Here is a 22,709-nt window from a genome sequence, read left to right as displayed (position 1 = left end):
TGATCTGCCCACCTCAGCCTCCCAAAGTGCTGGGATTACAGGCGTGAGCCACCGCGCCTGGCCACAATTATCTTTGTATATCAAGAGTGAATATGTGGCATGTTAATGTTTAGTCGACAGTGTTATTGTACTCTGTGGGTTTTGGGCTTTCTCTTTGCTAATTTGGCTGCTTGGTAGAAGTTTGCATGCACAAGTTGGGTACTACTGAGTTAAGCATTTAAAAAAAAAAAACAAGGGCAGGTAGGCCGGGCGCAGTGGCTCACAAGGTCAGGAGTTCAAGACTAGCGTGGCCAACATAGTGAAACCCCTCTACTAAAAATGCAAAAATTAGCCAGATGTGAGAATTAGGAGAATCGCTTGAACCCGGGAGGCGGAGGTTGCAGTGAGTCAAGATTGTGCTATTGCACTCCAGCCTGGGCGACAGAGCGAGACTCCGTCTCAAAAAAAAAAAAAAAAAAAAAGAAGAAAAAGGCGGGGGCAGGTAGCATTTCCACAGGTAAAATAGAAGGAGGGGTTCACAGACAGGAGAAAACAGAAACACCATGGTTGCTTTAGAGTGGGCAAGGCCATTTTCAGATAGAGTGAAAGTTGTGTGCTTTAAATATTTAGGGCCACCCTTTTAGTTGAATTTGGTGGACATTTTAGAGGTTGAAAACAATTTAGAGGGTCTAAATCGGTTTTTCACGATGAAGATTCCAGTCAGCTGTTGCGAACCTTTTGCGTGAATGTAACCAGTCCAAAGTAAGTGACACGGGAAAGCTGACTCCATGTTGTCAGGGAATCAAGTGGCACGTGGCTGCCAGGAGAATCCAGTGCAGGGGCTTTGTGGCTGTGCCTTTGATGTTCTTTTACATAGACTCTCTTTTTTTATTTTATTTTTTTATTGAGACGGAGTCTCACTCTGTCACCCAGGCTGGAGGGCAGTGGCACAATCTTGGCTCACTGCACCCTCCACCTCCCAGGTTCAAACAATTCTCCTACCTCAGCCTCCTAAGTAGCTGGGATTACAGGCGCCCGCCACCACATTTGGCTGTTTTCTGTAATTGTGGGTTTCAAACCCGTAATTAGAAATACGTTACATCATGGCCCAGTGCATACATATGTGTATATAGATTAGTGAAGAAAAGACATACATAGATTATATAACTGACGCTACTTGTGATAAACTCTGTTTTCTATTTTTGTTAGCAAAAAAATTTTGCAAGTGACTCATTAAATTGCTTTTGCAGCCCTGTTTGAAAAAATAGTCAATATAATCAGTATATCCTAAGACCCATTTTGGCACTAACTCACATAGAGCAACAGGAAGAGAAGATAAAGACTTAACTCATGGTGTAATGCCCTCTTCACAACAGCTATTCCAGTCTCTCTCTATTCCCTCAAGCCCTCAGGCTTCTTCCCTTCCATAGACAACCTCATCAGTTTTGAAAAGGAAGGCCCTACGGTGGGCCTTAATTCAGTTCTTCATTTTTTCTGAGTATCTCTTTTAAAGCCCTTGATTTGTACAGTTTCCCCATCTAGTTACTATCTTCTTCAACTGTTAAACTTTTTGTATAAATTGTCCTGTTTATTATGCTTGAGTACTTTACTACCCTGTTCTTTAACCCTTTACAGTTTTTTTTTAAATTGCGTTTTACTAAAAAAAATTGTGTGGTCAAGGTCACTGACTTTTTATACTGTGAGTCCTGTGACATTTCCTAATTATTCAGGAATGTTTAGTGTTAATGATCTGTCTCTTTTTTTTTTTTTTTTTTTTTTTGAGACGGAGTCTCGCGCTGTCACCCAGGCTGGAGTGCAGTGGCCGGATCTCAGCTTACTGCAAGCTCCGCCTCCCGGGTTCACGCCATTCTCCTGCCTCAGCCTCCCGAGTAGCTGGGACTACAGGCGTCTGCCACCTCGCCCGGCTAGTTTTTTGTATTTTTTTTTTTTTTAGTAGAGACGGGGTTTCACCATGTTAACCAGGATGGTCTCGATCTCCTGACCTCGTGATCCGCCCGTCTCGGCCTCCCAAAGTGCTGGGATTACAGGCTTGAGCCACCGCGCCCGGCCTTTTTTTTTGAGACAGAGTCTTGCTCAGTCGCCCAGGCTGGAGTGCAGTGGCGCAATCTGGGCTCACTGCAAGCTGCGCCTCCCGAGTTCATGCCATTCTCCTGCCTCAGCCTCCCGAGTAGCTGGGACTACAGGCGCCCGCCACCACGTCCAGCTAGTTTGTTTTTTTGGTATTTTTAGTAGAGACAGAGTTTCACCATGTTAGCCAGGATGGTCTCAATCTCCTGACCTCATGATCCACCCACCTCGGCCTCCCAAAGTGCTGGGATTACAGACGTGAGCCACCACACCTGGCTGATCTGTCTCTTGTTTTAAACTTAATCTGCACCTCCCCCATGTCTTATGATCAGAAAAAGCGATAAAAATTCATACTTGCTTGTGAACAGTTCAAGCTATATTAAAATGAGCAGAGAGTAAAAGATCTCGTAACGCTACACTATTGTTAGTTAACTATTGTTATGTACTGATGTCCTGTTTCTGGACATTTTTCTATGTGTATACCAACACACCCCCAATTTTTCACTTTTTCTTTCTTTTCCTTTCTTTTCTTTTTTTCTTTTCTTTTCTTTTCTTTTTTTTTTTTTTTTTTTTTTGAGACAGGCCCAGCTCTGTTTCCCAGGCTGGAGTGCATTGCACTGGCACAATCACAGCTCTCTGAAGCCTCAACTTCTTGGACTGAAGGGATCCTTCCCACCTCAGCCTCTTGAGTAGCTAGAATTACAGGCATGAGCCACTGTGTCTGGCCTCCTACTATTTCTTTAAAGACAAGTGAGCTAATTTTAGAAATACCTGCTCTTAAAAACTTAACAATAGATTCCTCATATCATTCCATGACCACACTTACTACTGATAATTTTTCTTGGTAGATATTTTCCTTCTGCCACTAAAATGATAAGCTCCACAGTGCTCTCTAATGCTCTGTTCTCTGTTGTATCCTTTTATGTAGACCAGTGGTTAGAGTAACTGGGTAATCAATGTGTATTTGTTCAGTGAATGGAAACCATTTAATGAGCTGAGAATTTCATTTCTCACTGATCTGAAACAACCACAATCATGACTCTAATGGTTGGACACATTACAATAGAAGAATCACATGTGCAAGTGGTATTGCAATAAAGAAATTTTAAGTGGTCAATGTACTAGAGGGGACCTGGTGGCTAGTTTAGATTTTAGTCAAATGAAATCTTTCTAGAGGTAACGTTTAAGCTGAGTACTGAATGATTATCAGAAGACAAAGGGAGAAAGGTATTTCCAACAGAGGAAACATTTAGTGCCAAGGCCACAAGACAGGAATTTAGTATTTTTGCCCTTTAAGGCTGACTGGATCTCTTTGGTTTTAGTTAGTGTGTACAAGTCACTGTATTGTTCTTTTGGTGATTCCTTGAGAGAGATTGCTAATTCAGTGTGAGTGGACTGAGGTGCGTTGTCTGAAGTAGCAGTCACGGGCTTATTTCACATGGCTGGTGGCTACGTTATTGGACAGCACAAATACAGAACATCTCCAATATTACAGTTCTCTTTTACAGTGCTGTTCTGGAAAGTCACTAGAATATCAACTCCTTGAGATTTTTTTCGCTGCTATACCCCTAGAGTTTGACACATAAATGCCGAGTAAATATTTGGTAAATGATCAAATGAATAAATGGATAGATGGAGGCAGTATATCTGTTCCTAGATAAGGAAAAAGAAAATGTACATAAGTTTTGAGATGAGAAAGGGTTTGATGTGTTTAAGAACAGAAAGAAGACTGGTTAGAACAGAGAGGAATGACAGTTTGAAATCAACGTAGAGAAACTAGTGATGTTAAACCTGAATTTTGTTTTAAGTGCATTGGGAAGTGATGGAAGGGTTTGTAGCATAGCAGTAATGTGATCTGATCTGATCTGGTCTGAATGTCTTTTTAGCAGATGATTTCATTTTACTAGCTCTCTTGAAAGTTTAATTAAAGTGATAGCGATGACAGTTTACTCAACTAGTTATTTGAGAAAGTAACTGCCTGTGGGGAATCCAGATTATTTGTTTACTTCATTTTCGGTGTTAGTGCTAGCCCCCTTGTTTTATATTTGTTTTAACAATTCTATGCTTAAAAGCAGGAACTTATAGGCAAGAACTTCTTTTTGTTCTTTTTTCCAGTGAAGGTGGTGTTTTTAAGGCTCATCTTACTTTCCCAAAAGATTATCCCCTCCGACCTCCTAAAATGAAATTCATTACAGAAATCTGGCACCCAAATGGTAAGTTTATCTAGTTTTACTTTTACATTTGTAAATGTGATGACCTGTCATTGAAGTGTTGAAGGTCAATAAGAAAGATCTGTTTTTCAGTGAAATTGCTTTGGCATGTTTGTACTGTGTTCATTGTGCACATGGCTGTGTACTGAAACCTTTAAAAAGAGGAGAGGCCAGGCACAGTGGCTCATGCCTGTAATCCCAGCACTTTAGAAGGCCAGGCAGGCAGATCACTTGAGATCAAGAGCTGGAGACCAGCCTGGCAAACATGGTGAAACCCCGTCTCTACTCAAAATACAAAAATTAGTCACGCGTGGTGGCACATACCTGTAATCCCAGCTACGTGGGAGGCTGAGGCATGAGAATCACTTGAACCCGGGAGGCGCAGGTTGCAGTGAGCTGAGATTACACCACTGCACTCCAGCCTGGGCAGCAGTGTGAGACTGTGTCTCAAAAAAGAGAGAAAGAGAAACAGAGATCATGGGGAAAAAGTTATTTTTTAATTTATTTACTTAGTTTTCAGTTTGGTTTGAGACTCATATTTTAAACCAGAGGCACAGTTACGGAGCGATAACATCAATAGAGCTCCTATAATTAAGCGAATAATTATCAAGGTATTAGGTGATTCACTGGCTATTACAAAGAACACAGAAATTATGAAACCTGGTTTTGTAATTTATAGTTTTTCCTATTATTTTTATACCATGGACAACTCTTCTATGTATATTCTTAGGTGTAAGATTACTGACAGTGTCATATGAAACAACATATTATATTTTTTAAGCCTGGAAAGCATCTAGTATGGCTGTGCATGTAGCGATGACATTGACTTTTTTTGCTTAAAGAAGAGCTACCACTTCAAATCCACATTGCGGCCGTTCTCCTGCCTAGCCAGCTGCCGCTGGACTCTCTCCCCTGTATATAAGCCCCCAGTAACTACGTCTTATTTAAAAAACAACAAAAAAAATTCTCTATTTTTATAAAGTAAAATAAAATCCCCAAAGGTTAGGCTAGATAAGCTATATTTGTAAAACAGTCTCTGAACTTTTGGCTTTGTTTTGTATGTTAGAACTTGCAGAGCTTTCTTTTCTAATTATTTTGACTATGTAATCAGAGTTGTCTCTTTAGGCTATTACACTAATTTGCATTTTGCTTCTCATCATCAAGACTTCTGGGTGCAGGGAATAGAAACACGTAGATAGTGGTTTAAGCTGGAATCAGTGAGACAGGAATGAATGATTGAATGAAGTTAAACAAGGATTTATCAGAAGGATATGGAATGTGTAATAGAAGCCAAGGCTTGAAAAACAGATGGGCGTTATGAGAGACTGGAACTGGCAAATGGAAAAGTACTGGGAGCCAAGGGACTTAGCATATTTTATTGCATCTAAGGCAGCAGTGATCATAAAAGATAGTTATTTTTCCTACCAGTAAGAAGGGGAAAATATCTCTAACAGTTTGTGGCAGAATGCATTAACCGTATTCCTGCATGATGCGGGCATGCATGAATGGGTGACACTTGCCTCCTGTGCTTTGACTTTTATCTCTTCCTAGGCTTTCGGCAGTTTCTTCTTCTACCTTCACTTGCATTACTCGATTATAATAGGCAATCGTTTTGCACCTGTTTCGGAGAAGCTATAACAGATTCTGAATGTTGGCTTCACCACAGATTAGCTGTGTAACTCTAGGCAAACCCTCTTGGAGCCTTAAGCTAGCTTGCCTGCCTGCCTCCCTCCCTCCTTCCGTCTCTCCTTCCCCCACTCTGCCCCTCCTTTTCTCCTTCCTTCCCCCTCTCGCTCCTTCCTTCGTCCCTTCCCTTTCTCCCATCCCTTCCCGTCCTTTTCTTCTAAGACAGGGTCTCACTTTGCCACCCAGGCTGCAGTACAATGGCATGATCACAGCTCACTGCAGCCTTGACCTCCTGGGCTCAAGTGATCCTCCCAAGTAGCTGGGATGACAAGGACACATCATCACGCCCAACTAATTTTTGTATTTTTTTTGTAAAGATGGGGTTTCATCATGTTGTTGGCCAGGCAGGTCCTGAACTCCTGGGCACAAGTGATCTGCCCACTTTGTCCTCCCAAAGTACTGAGATTGCAGGCATGAGCTACCATGCCAGGCCTATGTTTTCTATCTGTGAAAATTAAGTGAAAACATACATGTAAGCAAATACATGGGAGACTTCCCTTCTGGTAAGAAGATAGCAATCACCTAGGTAGTTTAAGAGGACAACTGATAAAATGGTGTTATGTTTTGTTTTAAGATTGAAGAGACTTTTTCTTTTTTTCTTTTTTTTTTTTTTTTTTGAGACGGAGTCTCGCTCTGTCGCCCAGGCTGGAGTGCAGTGGCGCAATCTCGGCTCACTGCAAGCTCCGCCTCCCAGGTTCACGCCATTCTCCTGCCTCAGCCTCCCGAGTAGCTGGGACTACAGGCGCCCGCCCCTGCGCCCGGCTAATTTTTTTCTATTTTTAGTAGAGACGGGGTTTCACCATGGTCTCGATCTCCTGACCTTGTGATCCGCCCACCTCGGCCTCCCAAAGTGCTGGGATTACAGGCGTGAGCCACCACGCCCGGCTATTTTTTTCTTTTCTTTTTTTTTTTTTGTTTCTTTTTTTTTTTGAGACGAAGTCTTACTCTGTCACCCAGGCTGGAGTGCAGTGGTTCGATCTTGACTCACTGCAACCTCCATCTCCTGGGTTCAAGTGATTCTCCTGCCTCAGCCTCCTGAGTAGCTGGGATTACAAGCGTCCACCACCATGCCTGGCTAATTTTTGTAGTTTTAGTAGAGACAGGGTTTCACCATATTGGACAGGCTGGTCTCAAACTCCTGACCTCAAGTGATCCGCCTGCCTCAGCCTCCCAAAGTGCTGGGATTATAGACATGAGCCACCGTGCCCGGTCTTAGATGGAATTTTGAACGAAGATGATGCTTGGCTTGAACTTCATTCTTGAGGCTGTAAGGCCTTGTTTAATTAATGACTTTTAAAGCTGTGCATAATAGTAGGTTGTCATGACAAAAAGAGAAAATGACAAAAAATAAAAAAGCTATGTAATAGGTTCCTCTTGTATTTTCCTTCTTGAAAGATGACACTCATAGAGGATTGGAAGGGGAAGTCAGAGATAGCAGGGAGGTAGAGCATTTTAGCAATCATTTGAGTACAAAACAATAAAAGCTTGCACTAAGAATAGTGTCGCAGGAAGGGCAGTTTAGTTTCTTTGACTTGACTGCCAGAGGTGGATGGTAATGGAGAAGTAAGAATTTAGGACTGACTGGCCATTTGCAAAAATAATTATAGAGTGAAAACCATAATGAAATAGCACTTTTTACCTACTAGGATTCCTATAATCAAAAAGATAATAACAAGTGTCAATGAGGAAGTAGAGAAATTAGAACTCCAGTGTACTACTGGCAAGAAGGTAAATGGTGCGGATGTTTGGAAAAGACTCTGGCAATTCCTCAAAAGGTTAAGCATAGTTACCATATGACCTGCAGTTCCAGTCCTAGGAATCTAACCAAGAAAACTGAACACACATGTTCAGAAAAAACTTGAATATGAGTGTTCATAGCAGCGTTTATTATTCATAACAGCCAAAAAGTAGGAACAGCCCAAATGTCTATCAGTTGATAAATAGAAAAACAAAATGTGGATCCATGTAATGGAATATTATTTGGCAATAAAAAGAAATGAATTACCTGATACTGTTCTCTTAAGAAAAGAAAGAAATGGCCTGTAATCCCAGCACTTTGGGAGGCCGAGACGGGTGGATCACGAGGTCAGGAGATCGAGACTATCCTGGCTAACACGGTGAAACCCCGTCTCTACTAAAAAAATACAAAAAACTGGCCGGGCGCGGTGGCTCACGCCTGTAATCCCAGCACTTTGGGAGGCCGAGACGGGCGGATCACGAGGTCGGGAGATCGAGACCATCCTGTCTAAGACGGTGAAACCCCGTCTCTACTAAAAATACAAAAAACTAGCCGGGCGTAGTGGCGGGCGCCTATAGTCCCAGCTACTCGGGAGGCTGAGGCAGGAGAATGGCGAGAACCCGGGAGGCGGAGCTTGCAGTGAGCCGAGATCGCGCCACCGCACTGCAGCCTGGGTGACTGAGCAAGACTCCGTCTCAAAAAAAAAAAAAAAAAAAAAAATACAAAAAACTAGCCGGGCGAGGTGGCGGACGCCTGTAGTCCCAGCTACTCGGGAGGCTGAGGCAGGAGAATGGCGTGAACCTGGGAGGCGGAGCTTGCAGTGAGCTGAGATCCGGCCACTGCACTCCAGCCTGGGTGACAGAGCGAGACTCCGTCTCAAAAAAAAAAAAAAAAAAAAGAAAAGAAAGAAATGAAGTAGTGATACATGTTACAACATAGATGAACCTTGGAAACATTATACTAAGTGAACAAAGTCAGTCGTATAAGGTGACATAGGTTACGATTCTCTTTATATGAAATGTCAATAATAGGCAAATCCATAGGGACCGAAAGTAGGTTAGTGGTTCCTTACTCCTGGAGGGGAAGTGAAGGGATTGAGGAATGGTTGCTAATTGGTACTGGGTTTCATTGTAGGTTGAAAATAGTCTAAAATTGATTGTGGTATTGATTGTACAACTCTGTAGACATACTAGACAGAAACCATTAAATTGTGTTCTTCAAATAGGTAAATTGTATAGTAGGTGAACTATAGAGATGTTATAAAATTATTATAGGGAAATAGTTTTATATGACCTTACATATATTCAGTTTTTCTTGTGGTATACTTGCTACATCCAGTTAGATAATTAGGTAAAACTAGTCTAGGGTTCAGCAATGAGCTTAAGGGCCTTGGAAGTTACTGTATCAAGATGATAGATAACATCATAATGAGTGGGTTAATTTTCCTAGGGAAAGTACAGTTAATGTTGGGGATTAGGATAACATCCAAGGTCAGGTTAAGGAAGATGAAAACTAGAAAGGGACTGAGACAATGGTTCAAGAACCAGGGGAAAACAAGAGTACCACAGATGCCAGGGGAGGAAAATGTATCCAGCAAAGTGTTGTCATAGTATTAGTTGTCTTGGCCCAGAGGGGTGACTTCAGGTAGGTAAAAGTACCCAGGAGAATAAATATGTTATCCAGACCACTTGTGGACACAGTTGTAGCATCCTGCTAAGGAGAAGAAGCCAGTTTCTAGGAGAATAAAGGAATACCCGAGTAGTAAGTAAATAGATAAGATGAGGGTAAATCAATTTTTCAGAATTTTAGATGCATGGCTTCAAGAAAAAGGAGATAGCTAGAAGTGTATGCATTGTTCAGGTAGCTTAGTTTTGTTTGTTTGTTTTGGTTTGGGGTTTTTTTTTTTTTGAGACAGAGTCTCACTCTGTTGCCCAGGCTGGAGTGCAGTGGCTCATTGCAACCTCCGCCTCCCAGGTTCAAGCGATTCACTTGTCTCAGCCTCCTGAGTAGCTGGGATTACAGGTGTGTGCCACCAAGCCTGGCTAATTCTTGTATTGTTATTGGAGATGGGTTCACCATGTTGGCCAGGCTGGTCTCGAACTCCTGACCTCAGGAGATCCGCCTACCTCAGCCTCCCAAAGTGCTGGGATTACAGGCCAACCGTACATTACAGTGGGCCAAGCCATTGTGCCCAGCCCAGGTAGCTTAGTTCCATCTCTAATGAACACTGAAATGAAAGAAAAAAGTAACAAGCAAAAATCATACGGGGAAAACTGAGAAACATTTTGGCAAGAGAAAAGTAAACATTAAGTACATAACTGGCTAAAGGATAAGAACAGACATTTCACAAAAGAGGAAAGACATACAGGTTATATCCATGGAAAGTTGTCACCCCAAAGCATTTAGAAAAGTGAATTAAACCAGATGTCATGTATAAAATTTAAACAGCATCAATAAAGGAAAATGTTCATCTTGATGAGGCAATGAAATGGACATCTCAGATTGCTGATGGCAGTATACATTGATACAATCCTTTAAACTATAGTTTGATAATAGGTATTAAGCCTAAAAAATATTCTCATTCTAAAATAAACTGTATGTTTAAAATGACATGAGAAGGTTAAAAATGTAAAGATCCTGGATTAGCGATAGCTTGATTTTTTAAAAAAGAAAAATGGATCTTATATTGTGGTGTTAGAATTCTGTGCACATACTTAATAGCATGTTTTTAAAGAAAAATGATTTGGAAAAAATCCTTATTACACAATAAGTACAGAAAACATTGTAAAACAGTAACACTCTATGCTGAACTTTGTAGCGTTACAAGTTTCGATGGTCTTTTTTTTTTTTTTTTTTTGAGATGGAGTTTCACTCATTGCCCAGGCTAGAGTACAATGGCGCGATGTTGGCTCACGGCAACCTCCGCCTCCTGGCTTCAAGCAGTTCTGCTGCCCCAGCCTCCCGAGTGGCTGGGATTACAGGCGTGTGCCACAATGCCTGGCTAATTTTGTATTTTTAGTAGAGATGGGATTTCTCCATGTTGGCCAGACTGGTCTTGAACTCCTGACCGCAGGTAATCCACCCTCCTTGGCCTCCCAAAGTGCTGGGATTACAGGCTTGAGACACCACGCCTGGCCCTCAATGTTATTCTTGCCCCGATTCTATTTTAGTTAATAGATTTTACTAGCAAATAGGGATGGATTGGGAAGAGGAACCTTAATTATAGAAAAACTCATACATAAAACATTGAAGACGTGGGCCTTTCCTGTCATATATTCACTGCTGTACTTCTCTGTCACATGTGTGCCTGGCATGCAGTAGGCATTGAAAAAGTATTTGTTGGCTGGCGCAGGGGCTCTTTCCTGTAATCCCAGCCCTTTGCGAGGCTAATGTGGGAGTGTCCCAAGTGTGTGGGACCAGCCTGGGCAATATAGTAAGACGATATCTTTACCAAGAAAAAAAAAAAAAAAAAGCCAGGAATGGTGCCATGTGCCTATGGTCCCAACTACCTGGGAGGCTGAGGTGGGAGGATTGCTAGAGCCAGGAGTTTCAGACCAGCCTGGGTGACATAGTGAGACCCCATCTCTACCAAAAAAAAAAAAAAGCCAGGTTAGCCAGGCATCATGCCATGTGCCTGTGGTCCCAGCTACTTCGGGGACTGAGGCAGGAGGATCGCTTGAGCTTGGATAGAGCTGTGATCATACCACTGCACTCCAGCTGGGTGACAAAGTGAGACCCTGTCTCGAAAAAAACCAAAACAGCAACAACAACACCAAAAAATAAGAATTTGTTGAATTAAGAGAGCAGTGATATTGATTGGTATATACAGACTTTGATTCTGATTACCCAGAGTTCATAACAGCAGAAATACTGATGTTGTGAAATGAAAAATAAGATTTAGAATTATATTTATTCACAAATTTGTTAGACTATATGGGATAAGTTAGGAATGAAATATACATAAATATTGTCACTACTCAAATTCCTTTCTAAAATTTCTTCCTCAAAGTGTGCTTTTAAAAAAAATTTACAGTGGGTAAACGTTACCATAAAAGATTCGTTTCACAATAGGGGTTATTTGTATGATGTATAAATGAATTAGTGGATTAAGATATTTTTTTTAATCAATAAGTAGTATTTTACTTTTTGCCGAACCACTTAAACAGGTCAATACATGTCTCCTAAAAATAAGGATGTTTTTCTTATTAAATGTGTTCATGGAAAGGAGGCCTCATGAGTGTCATATATGTTGATGAGTTTTCATTGGCAGTATGGCATGTTTGTTTTGTGAATTTGAATATACTCCTTTCCCAGAAAATACAATTTTGCCTTTATATGATTGTAAAAATACATTTCTTAGGAAAATCTCTCGGCCTTTGACTATCACTAATTTAAGTCGGTAAGTTAGTGGGGAAACTAGGAAGCCATTACATAGAAACTCAGTTGCTGGTATTTGGAAAAATATGCTTTCTGCAAATGAATGCATCCAATAGTTGCTATTTATTCATTTATTATATTATACTTAGGACATGTAAATGTTAGGCACCATCTATATACTAGATAGCTTTATGTTTTACATAAATAAAAAGATAGCTTACATTCCTACTGGGTTTGTCAGATGGATCCTGTGTATTTGGTAAAATCTATACTATAGTCTTCCTAAAAAAGTCAACACGTTCCATTTTGGACATTAACTTCTGTGTATGTGTCATGTTTGATAAAGGCACTGTGTGAATCAGGGTCACATTTGTAATTGATAATTTTGTGTATAACCAAATTAGCAATATATGAAACAAGCCTCTTCTTGAATTTTGCAGTTGATAAAAATGGTGATGTGTGCATTTCTATTCTTCATGAGCCTGGGGAAGATAAGTATGGTTATGAAAAGCCAGAAGAACGCTGGCTCCCTATCCACACAGTGGAAACCATCATGATTAGTGTCATTTCTATGCTGGCAGACCCTAATGGAGACTCACCTGCTAATGTTGATGCTGCGGTAAGGCGGTCACACGTCTTCCCTTCACTTTCCCTTGTGATAAAACTTGAACTATAGTTAGTATGTATGTAAGTATGCATGAATGTGTGCATGCATGTGTGTGTGTGTGTGTATATGTATCTTTCCATAGTTCTTATTTTTGACAAAATAAATATAAATATATTTATTTATGTATTTTTTTTTTTTTGGAGACAGGGTCTCTCTCTGTCACCTAGGCTGGAGTGCAGTGGCACCATCATAGGTCACTGCAACCTCAAACTCCTGGACCCAAGTGGTCCTCCGGCCTTGGCCTCCCAAATTGTTCCAATGACATGTGTGAGCCACCATGCCTGGCCAAAAGTGCATATTTCTTGTATACAACTTGTTGTTTTGAAATATGTATATGTTGTGGAGTGACTAATTGAGCTAATTCACATACGCATTACCTCACATACTTACTAATTTTGTTGTGGGAACACTTAAATTCTCCTCTCCGCAGTTTTCAAGAATACTGTACGTTATTAGGATGGAAACTGTGACACCCAATTTAGAATTGGGGGTGGGATGGGCAGAGCAGAAGTGTAGTTTTTCAATGCAGTCAGATTTTTATCAACTTAAAATGGCTTGTCGTAGCTATGAAATTTTTTTGTAAGCCTCATGGTAACCACAGAGCAAAATCCTACAGTAGTTAACACAAAAGATAAAAAGTAAGGAATCGGGGCTGGGCACGGTGACTCACGCCTGTAATCCCAGCACTTTGGGAGGCTGAGGCGGGAGGATCACAAGGTCAGGGTATTGAGACCATCCTGGCTAACATGGCGAAACCCCGTCTCTACTAAAAATATAAAAAATGAGCTGGGTGTGGTAGCAGGCGCCTGTAGTCCCAGCTATTTGGGAGGCCGAGGCAGGAGAATGGCTTCAACCCGGGAGGCGGAGGTTGCAGTGAGCCGAGATCATGTCACTGCACTCCAGCCTGGGAGACAGAGCGAGACCTGGACTTTAAAAACAAAAGCAATTGTCATACCTAAGACAATTTAATGCCTAGTCTAAAGTTCATGTTATTATCCCCAAGTTCTCAATTTTCAAAAGTTTCACATCTGTAGAAAAAAATGTATTAGTTAAATGAACACCACCATACCTTTCACCTAGATTCACCAATTGTAGAAATTTTGCAACACTTTTTTCTAAACAGTTTGAGAGTAGTTTATAGATACCATAACCCTTCACCCCAAAATGTTTCAGGATCTGTTCCCTAAGAACAATTCTGTCTTTCCATATGACAGACTTACTTACAGACTTACACAGTACAAGTCTGTCGTTGCTGTGGTACTATATACAATCTATATTCACATTGGATTGGATTGTCCCGTATTCTTTATAGCTGCCACACCCCCATCCTGCAGCTTTTTTTCTTTTTAAATCCAGAGGCTAGTCTAGGAACCTCTGTTATATTTGTATTCAAGTTTTATTAGTTTACTTTAATCCAGAATAGTTCCTAGTTCCTTAGCCTTCTCTCCTTCTTTGAAAAGCCTTTCATTCTTATTCTGAGAACCTTTGTTAGTACTATATACCAAAGCCAGGGCATAAAATTTACCTTTTTTCTTAGGTTAATAATAACTTGGGTGGAATCTTATATCTAGACTAAGACACTAGATAACTCCCTTTGAAAGCTATGACTGAAATTAATAATAGAATTGAACTAAAAACTGCAGAAAACGATCTTTCTATTTAATCAAGTATTAGTCTAAACAATGTAAGAGATGATAAGGGAGAAGGGGTGATAGTTGCATTAAAAGAAATCCTAGGGAATCATTTTGAGAGAGAACTGATGAATGTTTATTTGGTTCATGCTCAACTATCAGCAATTTTAATAATAAGATCAGAGTTGGCTGGGTGCGGTGGCTCACACCTATAATCCCAGCTCTTTGGGAGGCTGAGGCGGGCAGATCACAAGGTCAGGAGTTTGAGCCATAGTGAAACCCCCGTCTTTACTAAAAATACAAAAAAATTAGCCAGACGTGGTGGCACGTGTCTGTAATCCCAGCTACTTGGGAGGCTGAGGCACGGAAAATTGCTTGAACCTGGGAGGCGGAGCTTGCAGTGAGCCGAGATTGCACCACTGCACTCCAGCCAGAGTGACAGTGCGAGACTCTCTCAAAAAAAAAAAAAAAAAATCAGAGCTGACAAGTTGCCTTTTTTATTTTACTTATGTATTTGCCCTTTTGAAACAGAGTCTTGCTCTGTCGCCCAGGCTGGAGTGCAGTGGCGTGATCTCACCTCATTGCAACCACAACCTCTGCCTTCCGTGTTCAAGCGATTCTCCTGCCTTAGGCCTCCCAAGTAGCTGGTATTACAGATGTGCGGAACCACACCCAGCAATTTTTTTGTGTGTTTTTAGTAGAGATGGGGTTTCACCATGTTGGCCAGGCTGGTCTCGAGCTCCTGACTTCAAGTGATCCGCCCACCTCGGCCACCCAAGGTGCTGGGATTACAGGCGTGAGCCACCACATCCAGCCCTTTTTTTTTTTTTTTTTTTTTTTTTTGGTGACAGAGTCTCACTCTGTTGCCCAGGCTGGAGTGCAGTGGCGCGATCTCGGCTCACTGCAACATCCACTTCCCAGGTTTACATCATTCTCCTGCGTCAGCCTCCCGAGTAGCTGGGACTACAGGTGCCCGCCACTACCACTGGCTAATTTTTTTGTATTTTTAGTAGACACAGGGTTTCACCGTGTTACCCAGATGGTCTCGATCTCCTGACCTCGTGATCCGCCCGCCTCGGCTTCCCAAAGTGCTGGGATTACAGGCATGAGCCACCGGCCCCTGCCCTGGCCCTTTTATCTTAAAGAAGAGTAAATTAATAGCCAATAACCAAGACCATGAATATGCAAAAATGTTTATTAACCCTCAAAATAGCTGAATCGCAAAAAAAGCCAAATGTACTGCCAAAGTAAAGTTATTCTCTTGATGTTAAACATTTTCCTATGTGTTGAAATAGGCCTTAATGTGAAGTTGAAATATGCAAACTTGAGTTCTAGTCCAAACACCACAAATTGTGCAAAATCTATTCCATTTTTTTTTTCTTGAAACCCACTGATTCTTTCTTCTGATTTAACTAGTTAGTTGTCTCATATTAAAACCAAAAACCATGACTTATAAACAGTTTACTATTCTTTTTTTGAGACAGAGTCTCACTCTTACTCAGGCTGGAGTGCAGTGGCACAATCTCAGCTCACTGCAACCTCCACCTCCCAGGTTCAAGTGAGTCTCTTGCCTCAGCCTTCTTAGTAGCTGGGATTACAGGCGCGTGCCACCACATCTGGCTAATTTTTGTGTTTTTGGTAGAGACAGGGTTTTGCCATGTTGGTCAGGCTGGTCTCAAACTCCTGACCTCAGGTGGTTCACCCACCTCAGCTTCCCAAAGTGCTGGGATTATAGTTGTGAGCCACCACACCTGGCCCAGTTTACTGTTCTTACTTGCTTTTTCTTCTTGCATATTACACCTTTGATCATGTTTTCATAGTATTGTTTTTCTGACCTCTCAATCAGCAGTACATATTCCAGGAAACCCCCATTTTTCTTAGCCACCTCTTTCCTGGATCCCTTTATTCTTTGGCTCCATGTTTTTTTTTTTTTTTTTTTTAAATATGTAGTCTCCCTCTGTCGCCAGGCTAGAGTGCAGTGGCACAATCTCAACTCACTGCAACCTTTACCTCCCAAGTTCAAGCAATCCTCCTGCCTCAGCCTCCTGAGTAGTTGCGACTACAGGCACATGCCACCATGCCCAGCTAATTTTTTGTATTTTTAGTAGAGATGGGGTTTCACCACGTTGGCCAAGATGGTCTTGATCTCTTTATGTCTGATCTGGCCGCTTTGGCCCCAGATTTGATTGACTTTCTCAGCCTGCTGCTTAGCTGACTTGCTCAGATTACCCCTTCACTGCTCTTCTCAATTGAATCTTTTGTTTCATGGATCCCATTTCTTCTTTTTTTTCTTGGTTGATTTCCTCCTTCATCCTAGAGTAATCTCTTAGGGTATGTGGCAATGAAATCCTTAGTCTATTTATGATGTAAGGTGCTTTTATTCTTCCCTTATACTTGATTGATGCTTGGTTTCTAATATTATAGGAAGAAAATCAAATTTACGTAGAATTTATATTTTACCATTTATTATTGCCGATGTGAAAATTGATGCTAGGTTGATTCTTTTCCATTTTTAGGTGACTTGTTCTTTTTTCCTTTTCTTTTTTTTCCCCATTGTCTTTAGGTTCTTTTCTTTATTGTTGGTCTTTGGAAATTTCACAGAGTTGTGTGAACTCTTTTTAATTTGCCAAATTAAAATTTGCTTTAATTTTAAAGACTACCAGCCCTGGGAAATTTTCCTTTTAAATTATTTTGAGGCTGGGCGTGGTAGCTTATGCCTGTAATCCCAGCACTTTGGGATGCCGAGGCAGTTGAGTTACTTGAGGCCAGGATTTCGAGATCAGCCTGGGCGACATGGTGAAACCCAATCTACAAAAAGTACAAAAATTAGCTGGGTGTGGTGATGTGTACATGTAGTCCTAGACGCTCCAGAGGCTGAGGTGGGGGGATTGATTGCATGAGCTCAGGTGTTCAAGCCTGCAGTGAGCTATGATCACCGCTGCACTTCAGCCCAGGCAACAGAGTGAGACCTTATCTCAAAAAAAAAAAAAAAAGAGAGAAAAAGAAGTGACAGTGACAGTCTGGGGAAAAAAGAAATGGTATTTATGTCATTCAAAGCTGTATGGCTATATAGCTATATGGAAGACAAAGCAGGTACTAAACTGAAAATAAGGGTTGGAGGAAGAGGTGTCATTTAAATTCCAAAATGAAGGAGTAATTGTTTTTGGCACCAATACCCACACTAGCAGTTCTTTTATTTATTTTTTGGTTTTTCTGAGACAAGAGTCTCGCTCTGTCGCCCAGGCTGGAATGCAGTGGCGCGATCTTGGCTCACTGCAACCTCTGCCTCCTGAGTTCAAGCGATTCTCCCACCTCAGCCTCCTGAGTAACAGGGATTATAGGCGTGTGCCACTATGCCTGGCTAATTTTTTTGTATTTTTAGTAGAGATGGGGGTTTCACCATGTTGGCCAGGCTGGTCTTGAACTCCTAACTTCAGGTGATCCACTTGCCTCTGCCTCCCAAAGTGCTGGGATTACAGGCATGAGCCACAGTACCTAGCCTAGCAGTTCTAATTATAGTATTCTTCAGTATATTTATACAAAATTTATATATTATCATTATTATTTTGGGAAAGTTAACATTTTGATATAGGTGAGGGAAAATGTTGAGTATACAGACTTTCAGTTAATCTCTATTTTCAGTCCCTCTTTTTTTTGAGCGACAGAGTCTTGCTCTGTCGCTCAGGCTGGAGTGCAGTGGTGCGATATTGGCTCCCTGCAACGTCTGCCTCTCAGGTTCAAGCGATTCTCCCGCCTCAGCTTCCCAAGTAGCTGGGACTCCAGGCGTGCGCCACCATGTCCAGCTGATTTTTGTATCTTTTAGTTGAGATGGGTTTCATCATGGTGGCCAGGCTGGTGTTGAAGTCTTGATCTCAGGTGATCCTGAGGTCCTGCCTCGGCCTCCCAAAGTGCTGAGATTATAGGTGTGAGCCACCATGCACGGCCTCAGCCCCACTTTTTATTCAGGCTCTTCTCAGATTTGCCATTTCCAAATTTTAGCTTCTTTAGGCCTCTGTTTAATAGACCCTTTTCCCTTTGTTTCCCCTCTCCCCCAATTCCTCTCTGTCTGGCTCTCTCTCTCTCCTTCCCTTCTCTTCCCCTCCCCTCATTACCCCACTGTTCTGTTCCATTTTTGCATGTCAGACAGTGACAGTGATAATTGTCATGTGTTTTTCTCTACACTAGAAATGGTACTTAGTATCATCTCAATATGATGCATCCCACCTACCTACCTTACGTTGCAGACATGTTTATGTTTATATTCTGGTAGTTTCCAATAGGGAGAGTTGGTAATCCTTCAGATTAGCAACTGAATGTCTTTTTTTTTTTTTTTTTTTTTTGAGACAGAGTTGCTCTGTCGTCCAGGCTGCCGTGCAGTGGTGCCATCTCAGGTCACAGCAACCTCTGCCTCCCCGGTTCAGGTGATTTTCCTGCCTCAGCCTCCTGAGTAGCTGGGATTACAGGCATGGGCCACCACGTCTGGCTAATTTTTGTACTTTTACTTTCAACATATTGGTCAGGCTGGTCTCAAACTCCGGACTTCATGATTCACCCACCTCGGCCTCACAATGTGCTGGGATTATAGCCGTGAGCCATGGCGCCTGGTCTGAATGTCTTATTTGTGTATTTTAACTTTCTTTTTCAGTGTAATACAAAACTGTAAATGTTCTTTTGTGATCTTTTTCTTTTTTAAAGATAATTTTTAATGTAGAGGGAATTTGCATAGGAGATTTCTGCCTGTATATCCTGGTAGTGTCTTGCAAAAGTATGTCTAACTGCTTTCTACCTTATCAGCTTTATAATATTTTTGAAGTGGACAAATCACCAAGGGATTACATTCAAAATTAAAATAAATATTTGAGATTATAAAGAGGAGTTTGCATGAAATCACTTGATACTGCTTTTTTAATCTACAGAAAGAATGGAGGGAAGATAGAAATGGAGAATTTAAAAGAAAAGTTGCCCGCTGTGTAAGAAAAAGCCAAGAGACTGCTTTTGAGTGACATTTATTTAGCAGCTAGTAACTTCACTTATTTCAGGGTAAGTTTATTTTAAATATCATACTTTTGTTTTTTTGTAAGTATCATATTAGTTTTTGGAAATTGTATGATTTGGGTATTTGAATTACATTTTTTCATTGACTTCATTTTTTAATGGTATTATCCAGTAGTCTCGTTCTTAAAACTACTGTATAATCTGCTTGCTTTTCTCCTAAGACATCAACTGTTTTTGACTAGATATTCTGCTTTCATATGGTTAGTATGCTGGTGGCCTATTTCTTTTCACTGATGGTAAAGTTTCTAATGATAAGGTTCTTATTTCAGTTTAGTTTCTTTGTTTGACTTTTTGATCTAGCATCCTGATCACTTGGGCACTAATGTTTCTTACATCTTTTTTTGTTTTTGAGACGAGTCTCGCTCTGTTGCCCAGGCTGGAGTACAGTGGCGTGATCTTGGCTCTCTGTAAGCTCTGCCTCCCGGGCTCACGCCATTCTCCTGCCTCAGCCTCCCCAGTAGCTGGGACTACAGCACCTGCTACCACGCCCGGCTAATTTTTTGTATTTTTAGTAAAGATGGGGTTTCACAGTGTTAGCCAGGATGATCTCCATCTCCTGACCTCCTGATCCGCCCACCTCAGCCTCCCAAAGTGCTGGGATTATAGGCATGAGCCACCACTCCTGGCCTCTTATATCTTCATATACTGTATTATGTAGGGTATAGGCAAGACTATTAGCCATCTACCTATTCAAGGTTGGTCTTCTGGCTGGGCACAGTGGCTCATGCCTGTAATCCCAGCACTTTGAGAAGCCGAGGTGGGTGGAACACCAGAAGTCAGGAGTTCGAGACTAGCCTGGACAACAAGGTGAAACCCTGCCTCTACTAAAAATACAAAAATTAGCTGGGCCGTGGTGGCGTGCACCTGTAATTTCAGCTACTCAGGAGGCTGAGGGAGGAGAATCACTTGAACCCAGGAGCCGGAGGTTGCAGTAAGTCAACATCGCGCCATAGCACTCCAGCCTGGACAACAGAGCAAGACTCTATCTCAAAAAAAAAGCAAAAAACAAACAAAAAAAAGTTGGTCTTCTGTCTCCTTGTTCTTTACAGATAGGGCCAGTAGTAAAAACTTGCCTTTCATTGTATAACATCTGTCTACAGTTTATGTTAGGTCTAGAAAGGAGTCAAAGATGGAAGGCACCCATCTACCTTAGAAGAGAAAATAATATAGATTAATTGCCCACATGTGGGTTATTTGGTCTCTTCTTTTAAAAAATTAAATATTGAAATGATAGAAACTGAAGTGAAGACTATCCTTTCAGGGGTCGTTTCTATAGTTTGTTACTATAGAAGTTTTCTGAAGGCTTAGAGCACCAAAGGATACAACATTGAGCTTGCTTCAAATTCAGCTGCTTTGATTCAGCAAGCTGCAACAGTTAAAAACATAGCGGAAAATATTTATTTAGTATCTGTGTCTCTGAAAAAGGAATAGTTCTGCAGGTTTGTGAATAAGGTCTAAGAGTTGTCCAGCTACAGAAACAAGATGCCAGATGATTCATAAGACCTATTTGTGACATTTAAATTATGCAATAAAAGACCTATTGATTTGTGAGGGTTAAGGGAGAAACTGAAATACAGTGTCCAAAAAAATCACACTTCATGGTACATCTTGAATCTACCTATTTTAAGAAAACGAACATTACCATTATCTTCTGTCCCCTACACGCCACTGCTTTCTTCTGTCTCTTTCTCATATTCCTAATTCTGGGTTTACTATTGCTTTTCTTCATAATTTTACCAAATTTGCATTTTTAAACAATATATTTCATAATTTTGAACTGTTTATATGTGGAATGATAACGAATGTATTCTTCTGTTACTTTTATTGCTCAACATTCTTCAGGTTGATCTGTGTTGTTGCAAATAGGTGTATTTCACAAGTGTGCTGTTTCATTTGGTAAATTACTGCTCTACTCCTTACTGTCATTGCAGTTATTTTCTGAATTGGTGTAGGGGTGTTTTTCTTTTTCTGTGATAGAGGGTGGCTCTCCTTGTTTCCTGATTTGCATGTACTGTAAGAGTTTCTCTAGGGTATATACTTAGAGGTGGAATTGTTAAATCAAGGGTACACGTATGTCATTTTGACTAGATAATGCCAAATTATTTTCTAAAGTGTTCCTTCTTTACATAGTCCCATTGGCAAGGATAAATGTTCCCTTTGCGGCCGGGTGCAGTGGCTCCTGCCTGTAATCCCAGCACTTTGGGAGGCTGAAGCAGATGGATCACAAGGTCAGGAGTTCAAGACCAACCTGGCCAATATGGTGAAACCCTGCCTCTTATAAAAATATAAAAAATTAGCCAGGTGCGGTGGGAGGCTGAGGCAGGAGAATTGCTTGAACCCGTGAGGCAGAGGTTGCAGTGAGCCGAAAGCGTGCCACTGCATTCCAGCCTGGGCAACGAGAGCAAAACTCCGTTCCAAAAAAAGGAAAAAAAGATTCCCGGCCGGGCATGGTGGCTCACGCCTGTAACCAAGCACTCTGGGAGATGGACAGATCACCTGAGGTCAGGGGTTCGAGATCAGCCTGGCCAACATGGCGAATTCCCGTCTCTACTAAAAAATACAAAAATTAGCTGGGCATGGTGGCTTGGACCTGTAATGCCAGCTACTCGGGAGGCTAAGGCTAGTGAATCGCTTGAACCCAGGAGGTAGAGGTTGCAGTGAGCTGAGATTGCACCACTCCCTTCCAGCCTGGGTGACCTGTCCCAAAAGAAAAAGAAAAAAAAAGAAAGATTCCCTTTGCTTCACATACTCAATAACATTTGAGATTATCAGAAATCTGAAAGATTATCAATCTGACTTGGCATGGTAGCTCATGCCTGTAATCCCAGCATTTTGGGATCTCATCTCAATGGGCAGATTACTTGACGTCAGGAGTTCAAAACCAGCCTGGTCCATGTGGTGGAAATCCCGTCTCTACCAAAAAAAAATAAAAATTACCAAGGCGTAGTGGTGCACTCCTATAGTCCCAGCCACTCGGGAGGCTGAAGCAAGAGAATTGCTTGAACCCTCTCAATCTGGATATTGTGGACTTAGTATGCATTGCCCTAGTTACCAATGAAACTGCATATCGTTTCATGTGTTTGACCATTGAGGTTTTCTCTGCGAAATGCATGTTCAGGTTTTTAGACTACTTTTTCGGTTTGTTGATTTGTATACTTGTTCTTCTATTTTCTTTCTTTTTTTTTTTTTTTTTTTTTTTTTTTTGAGACGGAGTCTCGCTCTGTCGCCCAGGCTGGAGTACAGTGGCCGCATCTCAGCTCACTGCAAGCTCCGCCTCC

At 41.4% G+C, this 22,709-nt stretch overlaps 1 protein-coding gene and 1 long non-coding RNA gene across 2 annotated transcripts in view; both read left to right on the top strand.

The window, feature by feature from the left end:
* The window catches only part of UBE2G1 (ubiquitin conjugating enzyme E2 G1), a 101,623-nt gene that overhangs the window by 68,553 nt on the left and 10,361 nt on the right, over positions 1-22,709 (top strand). The window contains exons 3-5 of the mRNA XM_015118270.3: positions 4,183-4,280; positions 12,519-12,697; positions 19,293-19,416. Of these exons, the coding sequence (XP_014973756.1) occupies positions 4,183-4,280; positions 12,519-12,697; positions 19,293-19,379 (364 nt within the window). The 3' untranslated portion in view covers positions 19,380-19,416. The remainder of the gene's footprint in view (positions 1-4,182; positions 4,281-12,518; positions 12,698-19,292; positions 19,417-22,709) is intronic.
* On the top strand, positions 6,848-8,423 carry LOC144335291 (uncharacterized). The gene is made up of 2 exons (XR_013406022.1): positions 6,848-7,870; positions 8,152-8,423. It is a non-coding gene; the product is annotated as an uncharacterized LOC144335291 (long non-coding RNA).

This window comes from Macaca mulatta, chromosome 16, assembly GCF_049350105.2.
Source record: "Macaca mulatta isolate MMU2019108-1 chromosome 16, T2T-MMU8v2.0, whole genome shotgun sequence".
NCBI classification, from domain to species: domain Eukaryota; kingdom Metazoa; phylum Chordata; class Mammalia; order Primates; family Cercopithecidae; genus Macaca; species Macaca mulatta.
Note: the sequence above shows the minus strand (reverse complement) of the source record. Positions and strands in the feature narration are given on the sequence as shown.